This window comes from Oryza glaberrima, chromosome 9, assembly GCF_000147395.1.
Source record: "Oryza glaberrima chromosome 9, OglaRS2, whole genome shotgun sequence".
Classification (NCBI taxonomy): Eukaryota; Viridiplantae; Streptophyta; class Magnoliopsida; order Poales; family Poaceae; genus Oryza; species Oryza glaberrima.
This window is the reverse complement of record NC_068334.1, coordinates 20,743,889-20,764,790: the sequence shown is the minus strand read 5'-3', so window position 1 is coordinate 20,764,790 and position 20,902 is coordinate 20,743,889. Positions and strand designations below refer to the sequence as shown.

Here is a 20,902-nt window from a genome sequence, read left to right as displayed (position 1 = left end):
AATTAAAACCTGCGATATTTGGATAGGAATATAAGAATATTCATTTTGGCTGTTCGGACACCGTTTTAGCATATTATTAAAGCGTGTTTGAGAGATGGTATTTGGATAAATCCTTTTTTAGAATGGCACAATCCTAAATTTCTCAAAGAGAGACGTGAGAGTCGCTCATGGGTTTAGTCTCATTGGCAGGTTCACAGTTCCGATGAAAACCAGTCAAATTTCACGAAATTTTGATGTTTCTACGCTCGAAATTAAGTTTCGATTGGAATTTCGAAGGTTAAATGGTAGATTTGGTCGAAATTCAATCAAAATTTATCGAAAACCATGATATCGATGAGGTTGGAAATTTAGCGATCAACCGTGTAAACCATGCTCATTGGTCATGGGTGCATGTTCACGTGCATGGGCAATTTTGCAACCGCGGTTAGGATCAAACCCATATGCATCTTCCGTGCTCCTATGGGAATTCCATTGCTAACTCCAGACTAGCCCATGAGCATTTCTTGAATTAGATCAAGAAGCTTCTCGTCTCATCCGCTTTTAACTCAGCTAGAACATGACTGCATTAGCAATTGAGTTGTGAACAATGGCGACCTCCCACTAGCATTCCTTTCAGTAAACTCGATCAGGTTAGCTCCTTCTCGGCTTGCCCCGTCCTATCCTGCCTCCATCTTTCATTCCTAGCAACTTCACCACCTTTTGCACCATCCAAAACTGGTTACCGACACCTCTGGCCCATATTTTTACTCGTCTCTAGAAACACGAATCTCTCGGTTTTGGGCTAAGTACAAAAAAATTCAAATCAAATTGTAAGTTTTGATAAAATTTATTCAAATTTTATATATTGTATCGATTTATCAACGGACTCTGCGAAATCCAATGATACCTCTCTCAGCATATTTCGATCCGGTATTGAGAGTATGAACCCTGACTTTGGCTCGTATTTTGAGTCGTACCTAACAACTCATACCACCAAAAACGAGCTATCATTAAATTGGGCATTTCTGCACCCAACCCCCTATTTCGGATGGGTTCGCCAACTTGAGTTGGAAACACTTCCCTACTACACATAAAACGAAACTATGGCTTAGCGCATAATTAATTAATGTATTAGCTATAAAAAATTTTTTAAAAATGATTAATACATATAATTTTTAAAGCAACTGTTATATATATTATTTTTTAAAAAAATTACACTATTTAACAATAGGAAAACATACGTGCAGAAAACGAGAGAGATAAGTTAGGAAAGTAGAGTAAAGAACATCGTTCAGTTTCACAGCACAAGTGCGCGGCAGATGCTCCTCTATTTTCACCGTTCTGCTTGTAGATCTACCCAAATGAAAAAGGGTGTGGCCTCATCTTTTCACTTAACACATATATAAAAGTTTTATTCATAAATTACTTTTCATTTGCAAATATATCGTACGATGGCTATGTTGAATTCAACCGGATTCTCTTTATCGTTTGTTTGTACGACTTGCTACTACTGGAGTAACCATCTTTAAGGGCAGAAGCAGAAGATCCAACATGCACGTGCGAAGAAAAAAATTCCTTTGATATTTATATGTGAATGTTGGTTTACAATCTATCCGTTCCAAAATACAACAACTTTTAACTCTTAAGATTTGTCCTAAAATATATAATAACTTTTCCACCAACATTCTTTTCCCAACCAATCACAACTCTCCACCATTCACTTTTCTCACATGCCTTCACTACTCAATCAATCACAACCTTCCACCATTCACTTATACCTACTTTCTTCATAATTGTGTCTAACTTTAAAATTGTTTATATTCTGGGATGGAGGGAGCAGGGGTGGATCCAACGTGGGTGTAGGGGGGACTCGAGTCCCTTCAATTTTCTCACCATGAATACACCCACAAGACCCATGGATACCCCTGGAGCACTTCCTTCAATTTTCTCACCATGAATACACCCACAAGACCCATGGATACCCCTGGAGCACTCCCTTCAATTTTCTCAGCATGAATGATAAACTAAAGGTCCCTATATGGCTGGAGGTTGAAGAAACTATGTAATTGAGCCCCTCAATTTTTTATTTCTAGATCCGCCCCTAGGAGGGAGTACATAAGTTCCTGTGTACGGAGAGCATGTACTCCAGAGTCTGGATTACGGAATGTTGAAAATGAAAAATCTTAGCCAGTTTCAATGTTTTCCTTACAAAGAGATTAACAAATATTGAAAAATTGGGCAGCATAGGCGAAGAGACCTCAAGTTTTAGACCGGAGTAAGTACTGCACAAAGCTCTTGTTTAGATTCAAACTTTTTCTTTAAACTTTTAACTTTTGTATCACATCAAAACTTTCATACAAACATAAACTTCTAACTTTTTCGTCACATCGTTCCAATTTCAACCAAACTTTCAATTTTAACGTGAACTAAACCCATCCTAATTCTATCAGGTTTTCTAAATTCTAACCATCTGACGCAAGTCTATTAGATCGTCGGCGAAGACGATGCAAAGGTCGTTGCCGACGAAAAGACTTGTGTCATGACCGTAGTTATCACAGCCAAAGCCGATGCAAAGCCAGCTGAGAAAGGAGGGAGTTTAAGGTGGTGGGGCCCAGTAAACAGGCCCATAAATTTATCTCGGCCCACAAGGCCCACCTGTTTCTGTGTTGGTTACTCTCTTTGCATGGATAAGTGCTTTTGCCTTAAAAAAAGGATAAATGCTTTTGTCTTGTTTATTGTAGTACTGCTTTATTATTATCCAACCAAAATTTTGACTTGTTTTCCGTTCATATATCATCTGGCGTACGTATTTGTACCATAATTTATGACTAATTTGAAATGACGAAGATTTGTCTTCTAGTTGGAAAATTGGAGTCAAATAAGAGGACTTCTATGCTAAACAATTTCAAACGCCCAGAAAAGTCAGGATAACAACAATTAAATTTGACTCTATTTGATCTTTTGAACTGCACATTTTATATTACAAATAATTCACACTATCCTTCTTCACACCGCACATCCAGAACAGAAGAAACACGCAGTAACATATATAGAAAAAAATAAACTGCAGTACTTAAGCCCATACCCCATCGGTAAAAAAAAATTAATCCTAACTACGAATCTAAACACATACATGTCTAAGTTCGTAGCTAGAGTTTTTTTTAAGGATAAAGTAGTAGTATGTCATTATGGGTGAAAAATAGTTAAATGTCGTTCTGAGAGTGGTAAATAGTTAAATTTCCCTTAATTTCATTTTCAGGCATGGGCGGAGACGGGGTTGCATTGGCAAGGCTTAATCCAGAGCCTCGCGTGGCGTCGTCGACGATCTTGTCCAGCCTCGCCGCCATCGCCGGCGTCATGTGGTTGCGCCAGTCGCCGGCGACACCTTTCCTGAAGTAGGACTCGTTCTTCAGCCCGAGCACGTCGGTGCCGTTCCTGTTCACCTCCAGGCTCCTCAGCTCGTCGAGGCTGCAGAGCTCGACGATGGCGTCGGCCACCCCGGCCGCCTCCTCCGCCGCGGCGAACGGGCACCCCATGAACTCCGCCATCTTCCTCAGGCCGCTCGCCGGCCGCCGCAGCATGTCCTCGTACCGGAGGAACAGCACCTTGCCGGGGCACCGCCGGCTCGCCTCCCAGTACTCGAGGACGTGGCGCCATTGCGGGCCGCCGGTGCAGTTGCCGTCGCAGAAGAGCTCGAACGCCTCGTCGAACGTGAACGCGCCGGCGTCCACCGCCATGGTCGCCGCCATCTTCTTGGAGAAGTGCCAGAAGGAGACCAACGTGTCCTTTGGGTCCCTGCAGATGTAGATGATCCGGCAGCCGTCGCCGGCGGTGATGCGCTTGGGCAGCAGGGAGTAGGGTAGGTGGGTGGCGAGCACGCGCGGCGGCGGAGGTGGCGACGCCGCGTCCACGGCGATGCCGTCGCTGGTGGCGCCGGTGTGCTCGTCGGGCCGCATCTCGAAGAACTCGACGCAGTCGTGCGGGTTGCGACGGCGGAGCGGGTGGTCGGCGTCGGAGGGCGGGTGCGCCGCGCGGTTCGCGGCGGCGAAGGCGAGCGCCTTGAGCCAGCTGGTGCCGGACTTGGGGAAGCTGGCGAGGAGCACGCCGTCCGGCGCCGGCGCGAAGCTGGTGTGGAGGGCCGCGACGGCCGGCAGGAGGGACTCGGGCATCCAGAAGCCGCCGAGCCGACGGAGCGGGAACGGCGGCCACCGCGTCTCCAGAGGGAGCGACGCCGCCCGGTGGCCGACGATGGTCATCTTGTCGTCTACGTCGGCATCGCGCGGCGTTGTTGTCGACCCGCATGGCGCCGCCGTCGGCGTCGGCGTTGCCACCTCGATGGCGGCTTTGGCCTCGGCGGCGGCGGCGGCGGCGGCGACCATCTCCCGTAATACGGTGGCGTGCTTTGACTGAGAGCTGCGCAACGAAGCGTGGAATATTAATTCAAAAAAAAAAAACGAAGCGTGGAATAACAAACAGAAGCGAGGATTCTTCTGTAAGCAAGAAGAGAAGAGAGCAACCAATTTATCAGGGTCTTGGGGTAGGTACTCCCTCCACTCCGTTTTATGTTGTAACATGTTTTAACTTTGGTTAAAGTCAAACAGCTTTAAGTCTGATAAGTTTATAGAAAAAATAGTATTATTTTAGACCCAAGATAAATTTATTATAAAAATATATTTAATTATTAATTTAATAAAACTAATTTGATAATGTAAATATTATTATATTTTTCTATAAACTCAGTGAAATTTAAAATAGTTTGACTTTGACCAAAGTCAATACATTTTATTACGGGAGTATTTTTCTATATTTGTGTTGATTTGGTACTTTAGTCCCAAAATCTCAATAATGTCTATAATTAAGAAGATTGTAATCCTTAGTTTGGTGGAATAGAGGCTTATAGAAACACACACAAGACATGCCCATTCAACAGGTGCAAATAATACAGGCCAGGAATATATGAACGGTGTGTGATACATGGATCGTCTGCAATAATTCATATGGTGTCAACAGCTTCTGGAACATGATGTTCATTTTTTTTTTGAACTGAATGATTTTTTTTTGAACTGAAACATGATGTTCATTTGAGTACAAAACTTTCTTCTAAAATTCTTCTCTGCGTTGGAATAAATAATTAAATATCGAACTAGGTATGGTGACTGCGTCCGGATTATTTTATTTATGACCAACCATATTTCTCGGTTCAAACCTGTATTAGTTAACAAATTTGCTATATATTTGTCGACAAATTTTCCTCCAAAAATTTGTCAAATGTAATTATAATACAATCGTAGTGTAATTACACTGTAACTATAATGTAACTTGTATGTAACTTTCAAGAATCTCTCGGTAACATGTTATTTCAGTAAAATAGAGGTCGTGGGAACAAATCCTTTCACATATGTGTGTGCTGTGATTTTTTTTCTTCCTCACCAGAACAAATCTTGTAATAGATCTAATGATTCAAAATTACGTGAAACTTACATACAAGTTACACTGTAGTTACATGCAAGTTACAGTGTAATTACATACAAGTTATAGTGTAATTACACTACGATTGTAGTGTAATTATAGAAAATTTATCGACAAATATATAGGTGGTCCCTTAGTTAAAATAATAATTTTAGAGATTGCATATTATTATAGGCTCAGTCTTTCGTACGTGCTTAATAGTAGGGCATATATATGTGTTCGTAGGGTACATGTTCTTTTCTTAAAAAAAATGTAAATTTCACCTTGGGCTATCTTTTATTACCGAAGTTTTATTTTGTATTACTCTTTAACCAAAGTGGGTAATCTTACCTTTACCTTTGTTGCACTTTGAATTACTCTAACTCTCTTTTGAAAAGTATGAACAATTTCGATTATACCGGTTCCTACTCATCAATGAACTCTTACAGTTGTATATGGATCATTTCTTTGACATATGTAAGTTGGATGTAGATGAGTAAAATAATTAGGTTACGTTAGTGTTAGTTACTTACAGTTAGGAACAAATCTACCGCACACGTAAAATAGAATAACTCATTTAGCACATGAATTAATTAAGTTCTAGCTTTTTTTTTTGAAAAATAGATTAATACAATTTTTTAAAGTAACCTTCATATAATTTTTTTTTAAAAATATGCAATTCATTAGTTTGAAAAGCGTGCGTGTGAAAAAATAAGAGGGGAGAGAATTGAGAAACTATGCTGCCGAACACAGCCTTAATGGTGGTCCGAATTCTAAAGTATCAGGCAAGATTAACTAGTCCAAAGCAAAACCATCCGTTAAAGGATGGTCTGAAGAGAAAGATCTGTTAAAAGATGGCTCAAAGTGAAATAAAATTTACTCAAAAGAAAATGTCGGGAATATCTATGCTATTTTAGTTTTATCGAAACCAATATACTATATACGTGTATTTACCATAAAGAAGTTGCGGTCACTGCATCTATTTCCTAGTTTCGTACACGCTAGTGGATTTTCTCCTACAATACTGTGTCGAGCTGTATGTTCAAAATATGATTTGTATTTTATCTACAACCATTGCTTCTCTTTTCGTAAATACATTTTTAATGCAGTTATTGTTTTTGTTTTCCACAATAAAATGCACAGTTGTATACAACACTGTTGATCAATCTCCAAATTAAAGCTATAATCTAGCCAACCATAATCTAATAGTATTATTTATTGTTTTCTTTAATTAATATGGTGAATTATAGAACTCCAAAGTAAATGTGGTGGTTTTATTACCTCTCAATAGACGGGCATATACTAACAGACAAATATGTAGAAATAATTAAATAGGAAAAAATCATTTTATCCCTTAGAGTGTTTTTTCAAGCCATCCACATAGTTATGAAAAAAAATAGATAGCAATGTAAATTCGACAAGATTAATTAATACATGATATATCACTTCAAAAACACATATATTTGCATTCGATCTATTAAAAATATGTTTGTGAATATGTACACTTTAGCCCCATTTGATAGGGCTCCAAACTCCAACTCCTAGCTCCAAACTCCTACTCCAGTGGGAGCTAGCTCCTGTTAGAGTTGAAGAGTCGTTGAGAAGTGTTTGGTTAGCTTTCAGCTCTAGATCTGAAAAAAAAAATGAAAAAAAAGGAAACCCTAGCCGCTGGCCTGCCCAATCCCAGGCGCGCCGCCCGCCGTCGGTTGCGCGTCGTCGTTGCGCGCGCCGTCCACCGCCGGCTGGCCACCTCCCGCTCGCCGTCGCCGCGCGTCGGCCGCTTCCCGCACCTCGTCTTTGGCTCTCCGCCCATCGCCGTCCAGTCGCCTCCAACGCCTCGTCGCCACGCTCGCTGCCCGCCGCCCTAATGTCGTCGTGTGCCTGCCGCTGCCGACGCTGCCACCGCCGCCCGCTGCAGCTGGTTGTGACTCGGGAGGATTGGTTGGCAAAGGAGAGAGAACGGGAGGAGAGGTGGGTAGGAGTAATTCAGTGGCATTTTTGCGTAAATACACTAAAAAATTAAAGGGTAGTGGGTCTTTTGAGGTGAAGTGGAGCTGTGGAGTAGAAAAAAACCCAGCTCCACCCCCGTAGTACATTTTTGTGGAGCAGCTCTGCCAACTCCGCTTCCAAAAATGGAGGATCTGGATTGTTTGGCACAACTCCGGCTCCAGGTAAATTAGAGTTAAGAGCTGGAGCTGTGCACCTTTTTTTTTTCAATCTGTATAGGTCAACTTTTTAATAAACTTATATGTATATAAAGTGATATACATGTATATATTGATCTTACTTAAAAAAATTTAAAATATTTTCATGACTATTAGATGACATGTGAAAACAGTGAATTATGAATATCCTTTAAGAGATGAAAAACCATTCCAATTAAATGAACCAATAGATTGGGATAGAAAAAAACCGTTGTGCCTATACTGCTCAACTCCTTTTATACAGGTGGTGCAAACGGTGACACGAACAAGCCTCAGTTGGATCGACTCTTTTCCAGAGGCGTATTATTATCTTCAACCTACTCCCTTTGAGTTAGCTGAAATGCTTAAATCATTGCACTTAACCAAGATCACGACGCATTTTGTTCTTGTCGACTTTGACCTAAGACAGGATGGACATGAATATCGTGGACCAGGTGGTGAGAGAAATGGAAGCAACAAGGTAAGTCCACAGAAATATCACTGAGCATTCTTCTTGGGCAACATCAAACAGTTGAGCCATGGTTCCTGTATTAGATCACACACATGCAAGAGGCATGATCAGAGGAGATCTCATTGGAAGCAGAGACTAATGCTTTAGAACGAAATGGTATTGCCTTGCAAAATAAGTACGCTCGTTGTATTTAAATATATGATACTGTTGATTTTATTTGGTTATTACACTTTTAAAACTTTGATAACAATAGCTCTCAAAATATTTAGTGTAAGACATAAAAAATCATATATGTATGTTTTTTTCTTCATGCTAAGTACTTTTACAATATTATAATTTTGTTAGCTATAAAAAATGTTATATTGTAACAGAAAATAGAGGTCAACATTGTACATTAAAGACCAAATAAAATCATAAGCATCGACGAAATAAAATCATCAGTACCATATATTTAAATACAGAGAGTACGAAGAAAATGACATCTGTTATAGGGAAAGATTACCAATAGTCATTGCAGGTGGCAGCGCGAACTGCATCATCAGCACGTAGCGGTACAGCGGATCGTGTGGCAAGAATCCGACCCAGTATGCACCATGAACTACTGCAATCCCCACTAGAGGAAGGATCACGTAGCGGATGCAGACGATCGCGATGATCACCGTACGCTTGAGCTCCGACTTCCTTAGCCCTGCATAAACACATTCAGATAAAGGTTCAGAAAACACACAGCTTCATGAATCATGAGTAATTGACATCCTACCTTTTATCAGATTTCCACCAAGGATGAGGGTGACGCAAGGAATCGTGCCATTTCTGCAAGACAAGCAAAAGAAGGGCAACACTGAAAAATAGACAGAAATATACTCTATGAAGAAGAACACTGTAAATACTAACTTACCCCATCAGTTGGATGGAGTCCTGGATGACTCTGAGAGGGGCGCCATCACCGATGACAAGAGATTTCAACCATGGAACTAGCCCAAAAACAAATCCAAGTATCTGAAGCAAGAATAACCAAATTTAGTCCAAGACTGGGTTGATGAGATGAAATATTGTGGTTGGTTTTGTCAGGAACACACAGCAGATAGAGTTGGTGGTGCCATCAGCTCCTCGACAACGTGGTGGATGGTGTCCTTCAGGTTTGTTGTTGTCCACGAGCATTTCTTAGCAACCTTGCTCTCGCAAGACAGCAATGGAGCTTCCTGAATTTCAGACAAGTTAATAGTACTAAGTTTTCTCTGAAGATTAATTTTTCCGAGGAACAAACCACTCAACTTACCATTTGGTTCTCTTCGTTGTGTTGAGCCAGTTTAGCTGACACCGGAAGAGTTGCCTCCTCATCGGCGTAAGCAGCTTCACCATTTGCTTTGAATTTCTTAGCATGATGTTCTTCATCGCTGTCGTCAAGGCACTGAGTGCTGTTAGGCTGGTGATACATTTGATCTCTCTTCTTCTTCATAAGACTGTACGTATGCGTCCATATGTACAAGCCACCAAGCTGCAGTGCAGATACAGTGTGTGTCAGTTCTTTTGTTCAGCTGATCATTCAGTGAATGATATATTTTTGTTCCTTACAGCCATGGACAATGATGAATAGGAGAGCCCAAGAGATCGGCAGTGGCTGCTGTCTTTTCCGAACGGGTTGCCATCTTCGTCACAGACTGCTGGGACAACAATCAGGAGCAAGTTGCCAAGATTTCCTGCATTTTTTGTCAGTTGATGACACTGCTAACATTAGGATTATTCAGCAAAAAGATGAGGGTAAAAACATGCAATCCACCTAGGAAACTAACCTGCTGAGCAGAAGGCAATGATCATTCCTCTGAAATGTTGTGGTGGTTTCAAGATTCTACATGCTATCCAGCCTAGAGTGCCACCAGCCATGAATGTGATCCCTATGTTAATTGGCATAAACCACCTACATGATAGAATTCTTTTGTTAGTGCTGTGGAGTTACCCAGCAAACAAAATTTGGATATTGTATATATTCTCTGCCCAGATATTTAAACAGTGCTCTGAATGAGAAAACTATATATGTAAAGCTTGTTTTCTATTTCAGAAAGAGAGTTTCTCACTTCTGCAAGAATCCTTATAAATTTCAGAAAGAGCTTACGGTTCAAAAAATTCAGAAAGTCTGGCTGAGCTATACATATTGTGTTGATTTTGGCAGTTATTAGAATGTGGAGATGGAATTTGGGCAGATTTTGTAGTAACTGCACTTGCATTGTTGCATATCTATAAACTGAAACTCACCAAGAAATGACGTCAGAAAACGTGACCGTCCTCGCCAGGCTAGCAAACATGAGAGATGGTGTGAAGACGGTGAAAACAACCTGTCAGAAATCTCAACAAGATCAGCCAGAGACAATTAATACAATTTTTTCGCAGTGAATGGCTATGTGCTCACCTTGTTCATATCGCTTAGAGCACTTGAAGTTAGAATGTTGCTGTAACCAGAAGCGAGAAAAGCTCCAACAACACCTATGAGTAGCACCTGGACGACTGGCATTGAAGCCACCAGAAGCAATGCCAAGAAACCCATCTCTTTTTTAATGCTGGATTAAACTCAATTTCTTCTGGAGCCCTACTTGATAATCCCTTGATTTGCTTTCTGATGCCTTCAGATTATCTGTGAGGATATGATTCGATTGATCGAGTTCTTACAGGCTCGGGCCCGGCCCCCTGCTAAGATAATAATCGACCAACGAATTCAAGCGTTTAGATGACAGAGTCACACACGCATTAGCTAACAGTAAACTGTACTTGAGGAATGAATGCAGTTGGATACTTTTATTCATGGAAAAAAAATCCTACTACTTTTTGGCATGTGACCATGGCAACTACACATTATTGTTTCAACTGTTTTTCGTCAACACCAGTTGTGAAGCACGAGCATAGCTAGTTCAGTAGTAATGAGCAAGTCAATGCTGCCGGGCACAAGATCTATTTAAGCAAAACTAGAAGATGGACCTTGACTGCTTGAATAACAAAGACAACCCTTAACTTTTGCCCACTGATGGCGCATATATCGAACTAAAAACTAAACTGTAGTAGTAGTTTCTTTAATTTGTACTTCTTTCATGAGTACGTACGTAGCCTCTAATAAAGGCTGCCGAAGAATTCAATATGTATACAGCAAAAATATGTTTAACAGGAACTTTCTTAAGAGTACTTTGGCAGTGTTGTTTCTCCAAATTTTTTTTTGACGTATACGGACGCACATTTAAAATATTAAACGTAGACTAATAACAAAACAAATTACAGATTTCGCCTGTAAACTGCGAGACGAATTTATTAAGCCTAATTAATCCGTTATTAGCAAATGTTTATTGTAGCATCACATTGTCAAATTATAGCGTAATTAGGCTCAAAAGATTTGTCTCGCAATTTATATGCGAACTATGTAATTGGTTTTTTTATCCATATTTAATGCTCCATGCATGTGCCCAAACATTTGATGTGACGAAATTTTCGTAAGTTTGAAGGGAACTAAACACATCATTTATCAAATTTGCAGATTTATAAGAACAATTAATGTTAATAGGCAGCGTTGTTGTAACCGTAAGCTTTGACCGGCTAATTCCTTCAACCGGCCAGGCAAAAAAAATTTCAAAAATTGTTTTTTTTTAACAAAATGGAAGGAAACAAAGCATGGGAAAGAAGGTTACTGTCGCAAGACAACTTTGAATTAATTATACGAGCAAATTACCCATGCCATTCCATTCCATGGGATAAAAAAACGAAACCGTTTTGCCGTATATTATTGGTAGCAAGAGTTTTGTTTTTTTCCTTCCTTTTGTTTTTGCCTGCTGCTGTAGCAGTGTCAGGATGTAAGATCAGGTGGGAAATGAAGAAAGAAGATCAATCTGACGGGTGGGCATTACGTGCAGATAAGAAAAAAGATGGAAAAGAAAGGAGGTTGATGAAAAACGTGACGGCGGTGGCATAATTTTAGTTCCGTAAATTTTTTATAGCATGACTATGAATAAATGAGTTATAGTGGTATTTATCTGAATCAACATATTTTTATAGTGTTAAGTTTAGGCTTACTATCAACAGTAAGATGTTTTTAGGGTTTGGGCAGGGGTGACTCCCGGGCGACTGGGGGGCGGCGGCTGTCTCCCATGTAGTGAGATAGGTCTGGATGGAGTTCGTCTCCGATCTGTTGTTGCTGGGGGCAGGATTTCCTCCTGCGTTCTGTGTTGGTCTTGGAAGGATCGATATCGTTCAGGCAATGATGGTAGATCAGGAGTCCTGGTCAGATTACCATCGGCAGATGAAGGTTTCCTGGCGGAGTCAAGGTTGAAGATGCACTTAAACCCCCTAGTGGGTTTTGGTGATTAATGACAAGGTGGTTAAAGGGGACTAACGTGTTTATCAAGTTTATTCACAGGAGTTTAGTCCCAAAGCAAGTTGTGATGGCTAAGAATGTAAGGAGACCCCCTAATTTGAATGTTCCTAAGTGCGAAAAACATCGAAGGTGATTAGACTAGGTTTTTCACTTTCGAAATTGAGTTTAGGAAAAACCGTACTATTAAGAGGGGTTTCAAGTGTGGTTCCAGGGTATACAAAGTGCTTTTAGTCATATCCATGAGTCTAAAGGTTTTTGGAATCATTTTTGGAAATGATTTTCCCCGGGACAGAGAGGCCTACCCGGAGGTTCTGGCCAGAACCTCCGGACACCAAAGTTTATTTTCTCCCCGGGACAGAGAGGGCTACCCGGAGGTTCTGGCCGGAACTTTCGGGCACCGAAGTTTAGCTAGATTTTTCCTAAGTACTGCCCGGAAGTTCCTGGCACTTTTGCCCGGAACCTCCTGGCAGGTTTCCAGTTCAAACTTGTGAGTAACGGCTAGATGACGTCACCTAGCTGTTATATATATGGATTTCGTCCCCAGGTCACCCTTTGGCAATTCCACTTCAGCTCTTTCATGTTCTAGGGTTTTCTAGCCACTCCCAAGCTTCCTTTGCTTCCTTCACTCAAATCTAGAGCCTATCTTGTGAGATTGAGAGATTAGATTAGAGTGTAGAAGTGTTTTGGAGATGGCTTGAAGATTAGGTTTGATTGAGCACTTTGGATATCTTGTGGGCTGTCACTTGGGCTTATTACTCTTGGAGATCTTCTCCTAGACGGTTAGGTGTCGCCCGTGAGCTTCCAAAGATCTTGTGGATGTCCCGGGAAAGTTTGTGAAGGTTTTCCTCACCTCCGCAAGGAAACGAGATAAGTGAGTAAAGATTCTTGTGCTGAGTTTTCATAGGTTGTCCTAGGTAGAGCAACTTGCACTTGTGGTCTTTTCTAGAAGGAATTGTGAGTTGGATCTTGGTGGTCACTCAATTCTAGAAAATGACCTAGAAGTGTTGAGTTGAAGGCTGTGGACTTCTTCTGGGATCTTTGCATAAGTGAGGCAAGGGGTTAATCGAGACCCGGCTCTTTGAGCACCTCAATGGAGAGTAGGATCCGTGTGATCCGAACTTCGGGAAAAAATCGCCTTTGTCTCTCTTGTGCATGATCTGTGTTTGAATCTGCTGGTATCTTGAGATCTACATCTTGTGCAACTCTGTGCCTGATCTTCTCTAGCTAGGACCTGTTTTACTTCCCCTAATTTCGCTTTTCTCTGTTGCCCGGAAGTTCCTGGCTCAAGAACTCTGGAAGTTCCGGGCTACTCATCCTGCCCGGAAGTTCCGGTGTTCATCACCAGGAGGTTCCGGGCCCTGTCAATTTAACCGCTGCGATTGTTGAGAAAATTTCAGGAAAGCCTATTCACCCCCACTCTAGGCTACATCTCTGCACATTCAAAGGTAACACACAATTGGTAAAGGAGATGTTTGCTTTAGGTATACGAGATAATTTGGATGCAATCCGTATTCGGATGGATTGGGGACTGAAAGGGAAGTATAATCCTATCCAGACTATGAGAACAAAGATGAAGTCAGATCCGATCTTGGTCGATATCTACTATAAAGAGGGGGGGGGGGGGGTCTCTGGAGGATTATCCAACATAGTTCCGTTCCTTGGTCCTCATATTCCTCAAGTTCCAATCTAGAGTTCTGTCGACACTTGATCGCAAGGTGTTTCATGGCTGCCAACGCCAGTGGGGGTGATAAAGGGATCATCGGTGAGATGATTGCCCACCCGAAGCTGACGGATGGCGGGATGATCAAGCTAGCGATTCAGGAGAAGGGGGTGATGGACACAGTGTGCCGGATGCCAATCTGAAGGCGATGTCCGGGAGCCAGAAGAAGGATGATAAAGTGGTGATGACTGAGGATATGGGCACTAGCTCTTCCCAAGGCCCTGCGGCCTTTACAGAAGGGGAGATTGATGAGGAAGAAGAGGATATTATTGAAGTAAGCCTCGAGGAGGAGGAGGAGGTGCAAATTGCAAGCCAATGGACTATCCTAGCAAGATTCTACTCGATGAGATTGCCCAACCATCAAGCCCTCTTCGATGATATGCGTCGTGCTTGGTAGCTGCGTGCAGATATGAGCTACAAATCCCTGCGAGAGAATATGTTCATCATAACTTTTAGCTCTGAGGGTGATTATAAGTTTGTTCTTCAGGGAGGACCATGGATCCATCGTGGTGATGCTCTCCTAGTGGCTAAATTTGATGGTATTACTTGCCCATCGAAAGTGCCCCTAGAATCAGTTCCTATCTGGGTCAGGATTTATGACCTTCCATTGGCTCTGATGACGAAACAGAGAGGAGAATTGTATGGTAGCAGACTAGGTAAAGTTCGTGAAGTGGATGTTGGTGATGATGGCAGAAACAAGCACGATTTCTTTCGTATCCGGGTGGATCTCCCTGTTAAACGTCCTCTAAAAGAGAAGATTGCAATCAAGATCCTGGTGCAAGGCAAAGAGGAGATTAGGAAGTTTGATCTCTGTTATGAACGAGTCCCACACTTATGTTTCATATGTGGTTATTTGGGGCATTTTGATAAGGACTGTGGGAGAAGAGTTGCTAATGAAGACCGGCCTTTCAGGTTTTCAGCAGAATTGCATTGCTCTCCGATGAAACCTTTCGAGCGGAAAGTTAGCAAAGTGAAAGCGTTCTCCTCCTCAGGTGTTGCTCGGAACCTTGTCTTCAGAGGTGCTGGCAGTGCAAGTTCATCAACTTCTCGGCAGAAATAAGGTGAGCAGTAGGATGAAGCAGTTCCGCCTAGGGTGGATGCTCGTGACAACTTTGAGGCTGAGGAGATGGAGGGAGACGGCAAGATAGATGAACAATTAGCTCAGCAGGCACAACGCATGCAAATGGAAGGAGAAGAAAACCGTATTGTGCAGGGGTCGGCAAAGGAAGCAACTCCAAACTCTGAGATGATCCCGGCTATTGCTAATCTGCACCAGCAAGCTTCTTTTGGGGAAGTCTCATCGGATGAGTTTAGTGCTAGGAACCGGAAAAGAGTACAGGAACAAACTGGTGACGTGAAGCCGGGAAGAGTCAAGCAAGCTTTGTTAGAGTACCAACAAGCAATGGCTGATGATACTACAGCGCAGATGGACTCAAGGAAGCTAACCAGGGCACTGAAGAGGTCTAGGAGGGTGGATGGAGAGCAGGAGGTGGACAATTTGGAGGCAACCAGCCAGGGGGCCGCTGGTAAACTGACGGGATCTGCTTTAGGATCCCGTCAGGAGCAATGAGTTGTCTAGCTTGGAACTGCCGTGGTATCGGGAACGCTATGACAGTTCGTGATATCTGTGCCTTGGTGAAGGAGGCAGGTTCCCATATCGTTTTCCTTAGTGAGACTAAACAGAAAGTGGAAAGATTAAGTTGGCTCCGAAATAGACTAGGCCTAAAAGGTTTTGTGGGGGTTAATAGTGTGGGTATGAGTGGTGGTCTTGCTTTGTTTTGGCACGAGTCTGTTTATATGGATATTAAATCTCTAAATGACAGATATATTGATGCGTACGTGTGTTTGTCTCCAGATGATCCTTTGTGGCATGCTACCTTTGTTTATGGTGAACCGAGAGTTGAAAATATGCAGTATATGTGGTCTGCAATCAAAGATTTAAAGCAAACTTCCTCTCTTCCCTGGTTGGTTATAGGTGACTTCAATGAAACATTATGGCAGTTTGAGCACTTTTCTGAGAAACGCAGAAGTGAATCCCAAATGCATGCTTTTAGGGATGTCCTAAGCACTTGTGAATTATTCGATCTGGGCTTTTCAGGGGTTCCTTATACCTATGACAACAGAAGGGAGGGTAGAAACAATGTGAAAGTGCGTCTGGATCGGGCACTAGCAGATAACAGTTGGCGAGATATTTTTAGCAATTCACAGGTTGTCCATATGACCTCTCCATGCTCGGATCATTGTCCCATTCTTGTCAGGTTTACCAGGGATACTTCTCATGCGAATCGCAAGAAGTGTCTGCATTATGAAATATGTTGGGAACGTGAACCTGCATCAACGGAAGTGATTGGTGATTCATGGCTAGAAGCTGGGGAGAAACAACATTTGGGTGATATCAATTGTGCTTTGAGGAAGGTAATGTCGGCCTTGCAAACTTGGAGTAGAACAAAATTCAGAAATGTTGGTAGATGTCTAGAGAAGGCCAGAAAGAAGCTTGCTGAATTAGTAGAAAGGGATGCAGACCGCAGAGAAATTCGCATTGCGTCAGACCATATGAATGAATTGCTGTATAGAGAGGAGATGCTTTGGTTACAACGCTCGCGAATTAGCTGGTTGAAAGAGGGTGATCGGAATACTCGCTTTTTTCATAACAGAGCAAGATGGAGAGCGAAGAAAAATAAAATCTCCAAGTTAAGAGGCCCGGATGGCACTGTTTACAGTGCGACAAAAGACCTTGAGAATCTTGCCACGGATTATTTCAAGGATATGTTCACAGCAGACCCTACTGTTGATCATTCTAGAGTCACAAGGCTGTTCCAGCAGAAAGTAACTACCGAAATGAATGATTCCCTCTGCAGGAATTTCTCTGATGAAGAAATCGCAGATGCTTTGTTTCAGATTGGTCCACTTAAGGCGCATGGGCCAAATGGTTTTCCGGCTCGCTTCTACCAACGAAATTGGGGCCTGATCAAGAGTGGTGTGGTTAGGGCTGTCAAGGAATTCTTCCACACTGGGATCATGCCAGATGGTATCAATGAGACTGCAATTGTGCTTATTCCGAAGGTTAATCAACCAATGGAGTTGAAAGAGTTCAGGCCTATAAGCCTATGTAACGTGATTTACAAGATTGTCTCCAAATGCTTAGTAAATAGGCTTAGGCCTATCCTGGATGATTTGATTTCTCAGAATCAAAGTGCTTTCGTGCCAGGAAGGATGATTACAGACAATGCCCTGTTAGCTTTTGAATGCTTTCATTCCATCCAAAGGAACGAGAGCCCTGGAAAAGCTGCTTGTGCCTACAAGCTTGATCTCTCTAAAGCGTATGATCGGGTTGACTGGTCGTTTTTGGAGCAATCAATGTATAAGTTAGGTTTCGCTCATCGGTGGGTCAGTTGGATAATGACGTGCTTGACCTCGGTGAGATATTCAAACTCAATGGAACCTTACTGAGTACATTTGCTCCTTCTCGCGGCCTTCGCTAGGGTGATCCGCTTTCTCCGTTCTTGTTTCTTTTTGTTGCTGATGGGCTATCACTCCTGCTGGATGAAAAGGTACTTCAAGGGGCAATCACCCCGGTGCAAGTTTGTCGGCGAGCGCTTGGAATCTCCCACCTTCTGTTTGCAGATGATACTCTACTCTTTTTCAAGGCTGATAATGGCCAGGCTAATGTGATTCGAGAAGTCCTTGACGACTATGCTGTAGGAACTGGCCAGTTTATTAATCCAGCAAAGTGCTCCATGCTGATTGATGATATTACTCCCGCTAGTGTCCATGCTGAAATCAGAAGTACACTCCAAATCGTCGGCAATGGTTTCGAAGATAAATATTTGGGTTTTCCAACCCCGGAGGGGAGAATGAACAAAGGCAAGTTCCAAAGTCTTCAGGAGAAGATTTGGAAGAGAATAATTATGTGGGGAGAAAACTATCTCTCTAGTGGAGGCAAAGAAATCATGCTAAAAGCAGTCATACAAGCTATCCCGGTGTATGTTATGAGTATCTTCAAGTTACCGGACTCGACTTGTGAAGATTTAAACAAGTTGGCTCGGAATTTCTGGTGGGGTGCGGAACAGGGAAAAAGGAAAACACATTGGAGGGCATGGAAGTATTTGACGAAGGCCAAACAGTATGGAGGCTTGGGATTCAAGGATTTTAAATTGTTCAATCAAGCACTGCTAGCTAGACAAGCCTAGCGCCTTATTGTGAACCCGGATAGTTTGTGTGCAAGAGTGTTGAAAGCAAAGTACTTTCCAAATGGAACTCTTGTTGATACTTGCTTTAGTGGGAATGCTTCACCTGGCTAATTTGGTTTGGAATTGATTAAGAAGGTTGTATATGGAGAGTTGGAAATGGTCAGTCAGTTCGCATATGGCGTGATCCCTGGATTCCAAGGGACCATTCTCGACGGCCAATAGCAAGGAAAGGTAATTGCAGGATGAAATGGGTGTCCGAGCTATTGGGACCTGACGGTGTGTGGGACGTTCAGAAAGTTAATCGGGTTTTCCTTCCCTGTGATGCTGAAGAAATATTGAGGATTCGGACTTCAATGAGGTAGGATGAGGATTTTTTGGCTTGGCATCTGGACAAGATGGGACGTTTCTATGTCAGAAGTGCTTATAAATTGGCAATGTCTCTGGCCAATATGGATGAAAGCTCCAGCTCGTCAGATGACAAGTCCAGGAAGATGTGGGATTTAATCTGGAAGTGTGAAGTGCCACAAAAGGTTAAAATCTTCATGTGGAAAGCTGCTACAAACAGCCTAGCCACTATGGAGAATAAAAAGAGAAGGAAACTAGAACAGTCAGAAATATGTTGCATTTGTGGTACTGTAAGAGAAGATGTTGGCCATGCACTGGGAAGGTGCCCACATGCAAAGCGACTATGGTTTGCCTTGCTGTATTCAGGCAACTTGTCAGTCGACATTGTCGGAAATTCTACAGGATCCTCCTGGCTGTTTGAACAAGTTGAGCTAACACCAAAAGAGGAAAGACCTATGTTGTTTATGTTGTTATGGCGCATTTGGTTTGTGCATAATGAGATTGTTCACGACAAAGTGCCACCTCCAGTGGATGTATCGCAAAGGTTTCTACAGATCTATATCACCTCGCTCTTAGAGATCAAACAATATCCGCAAGCAAACATCGTTACAGGGAAACATGTGGTTCAATGCAGACCAAGACAGGGCCTGAAAATTCATCAGGATTGTTTAGAGGCTCTACCCAGGTGGGAGAAACCGCATGAGCGATGGATGAAGCTAAATGTTGATGGTTCCTTTGACTCTGTAACAGGCACAGGAGGTGTGGGTGTGGTGCTCAGGAATACCAGCGGCTAGGTTATTTTCTCTGCCTGTGGTTTTATTGAGCGTTGTACCAGCCCCCTGGAGTCTGAACTTTTGGCCTGCAAAGAGGGGCTCAATATGGCGCTTCAATGGACCTTACTGCCGATAATTGTAGAGACTGATTGCCTGACGGCTGTTAATATGATTCAAGATGCGCGGAAGGAAATGTCGGCGGTTGCCCACGTTGTTAAAGACATCGGGATTCTGATGTCTGGAGACCGGGAAATTGTCCTCAAGAAAATTCAGCGTTCTCAGAATTCCATTAGTCATTTTCTAGCTAATAAGGCCAGTGCTGAAACTTTGTCCAAGTTTTGGCCGGATGAGGGCTGTAATTTCATTACACATCTTGTTGATGTGGATGCTTTATCTGAGTAATAGATCTCCCTTCCCCCGCAAAAAAAAAAAACAAACATATTTTTATAGTAGCATGGATCCAATTATCCTTTCGATTTTTTATGAAGGGAGGGGGGGGGGGGGTTGATGAAAGGAGGAGAATTAATGATTCTCCTTTTAATGTAGTACTAATTATATATAACACCGAAATCTGTAAGAGCAGTTAGCAGAAACCTAACTGCATCCGTAGTGTGGCAGGTAAACATCAAACCAAAACACATTTGCATGAAGCTACTCGATCGAGAGAGCAAAGGTTAAATTACTGTAGATCTATACACAGTGGAGTACTACAACCAAGAACCAACGGAGCGAAGCAAGCAAGGAAGAAGAAGACAAACACACGAAATGCACGCGGCTTCCTCTAAGGAAAACATGAAACGAAATGACAAAATCGATCGTGACGCCATGCAATATTCAGTTCCAGACAAATTCAAGCAGGCAGAGGAAGCCAGATCACAGAATTAGCCAGCGCTGAAGCTAGTCGTTCATCTGTTTCTTTAATCCATTCGAGACGTACTGTTCCGACGAATCATACACCAGATCATATATATGATCTCTCCATCATGGCATCAATTAATCAGCTAATTAAGCTCTCCCAAATTCAAGATACAACCTAGTGTACACGAAATACAAACGATGCATGAAGTAGCAGGAATTGTGCGTGTGTGCTAGCTGCATGAAGAAGCTGACCTGAATATCAATGTCGCGCAGGCACTGGAGACGTTGTCGATGTAGGATGAGTATGTAACAGAACGAATGGAGAGTTGGAGAGTGGTTGATCGATCGATCTACTGCGTCTGTAGCTGGTCGTGGGAAGGAAAGCTAGCTAGATGCCACGCCTAACTAGCTAGGAGTACTACACGGTTTATATAGGCTAGCTATACCTACCAATTTTTCTTAATAATGAAAGCTTTGTTGATTTATGTCACGGTGATAGAATTGCTGAAAACAATATACTACTCTCTTCATAAAAAAAACCTAACCTAAAATTAGTATAGACATAATCTAATACAACAAATCT

At 42.3% G+C, this 20,902-nt stretch overlaps 2 protein-coding genes across 2 annotated transcripts; both read right to left on the bottom strand.

Moving 5' to 3' along the window:
* Window positions 1–3,006: 3,006 nt before the first annotated feature.
* On the bottom strand, window positions 3,007–4,497 carry LOC127784982 (cytosolic sulfotransferase 5-like). The gene has a single exon (XM_052312411.1). It carries the CDS (start codon window positions 4,356–4,358, stop codon window positions 3,183–3,185), a length of 1,176 nt encoding a protein of 391 aa, XP_052168371.1. The 5' UTR covers window positions 4,359–4,497; the 3' UTR covers window positions 3,007–3,182.
* A 3,267-nt stretch (window positions 4,498–7,764) lies between these two features.
* LOC127785140 (protein PIN-LIKES 7-like) lies at window positions 7,765–20,697 on the bottom strand. The gene is made up of 11 exons (XM_052312561.1): window positions 20,572–20,697; window positions 10,490–10,764; window positions 10,336–10,415; window positions 9,876–10,000; window positions 9,658–9,782; window positions 9,362–9,580; window positions 9,162–9,284; window positions 8,981–9,081; window positions 8,843–8,895; window positions 8,585–8,770; window positions 7,765–8,156 (listed from the first exon to the last, which is right to left on the bottom strand). Exons 2-11 carry the CDS (start codon window positions 10,622–10,624, stop codon window positions 8,032–8,034), a joined length of 1,272 nt encoding a protein of 423 aa, XP_052168521.1. The 5' UTR covers window positions 10,625–10,764; window positions 20,572–20,697; the 3' UTR covers window positions 7,765–8,031.
* Window positions 20,698–20,902: the final 205 nt, after the last annotated feature.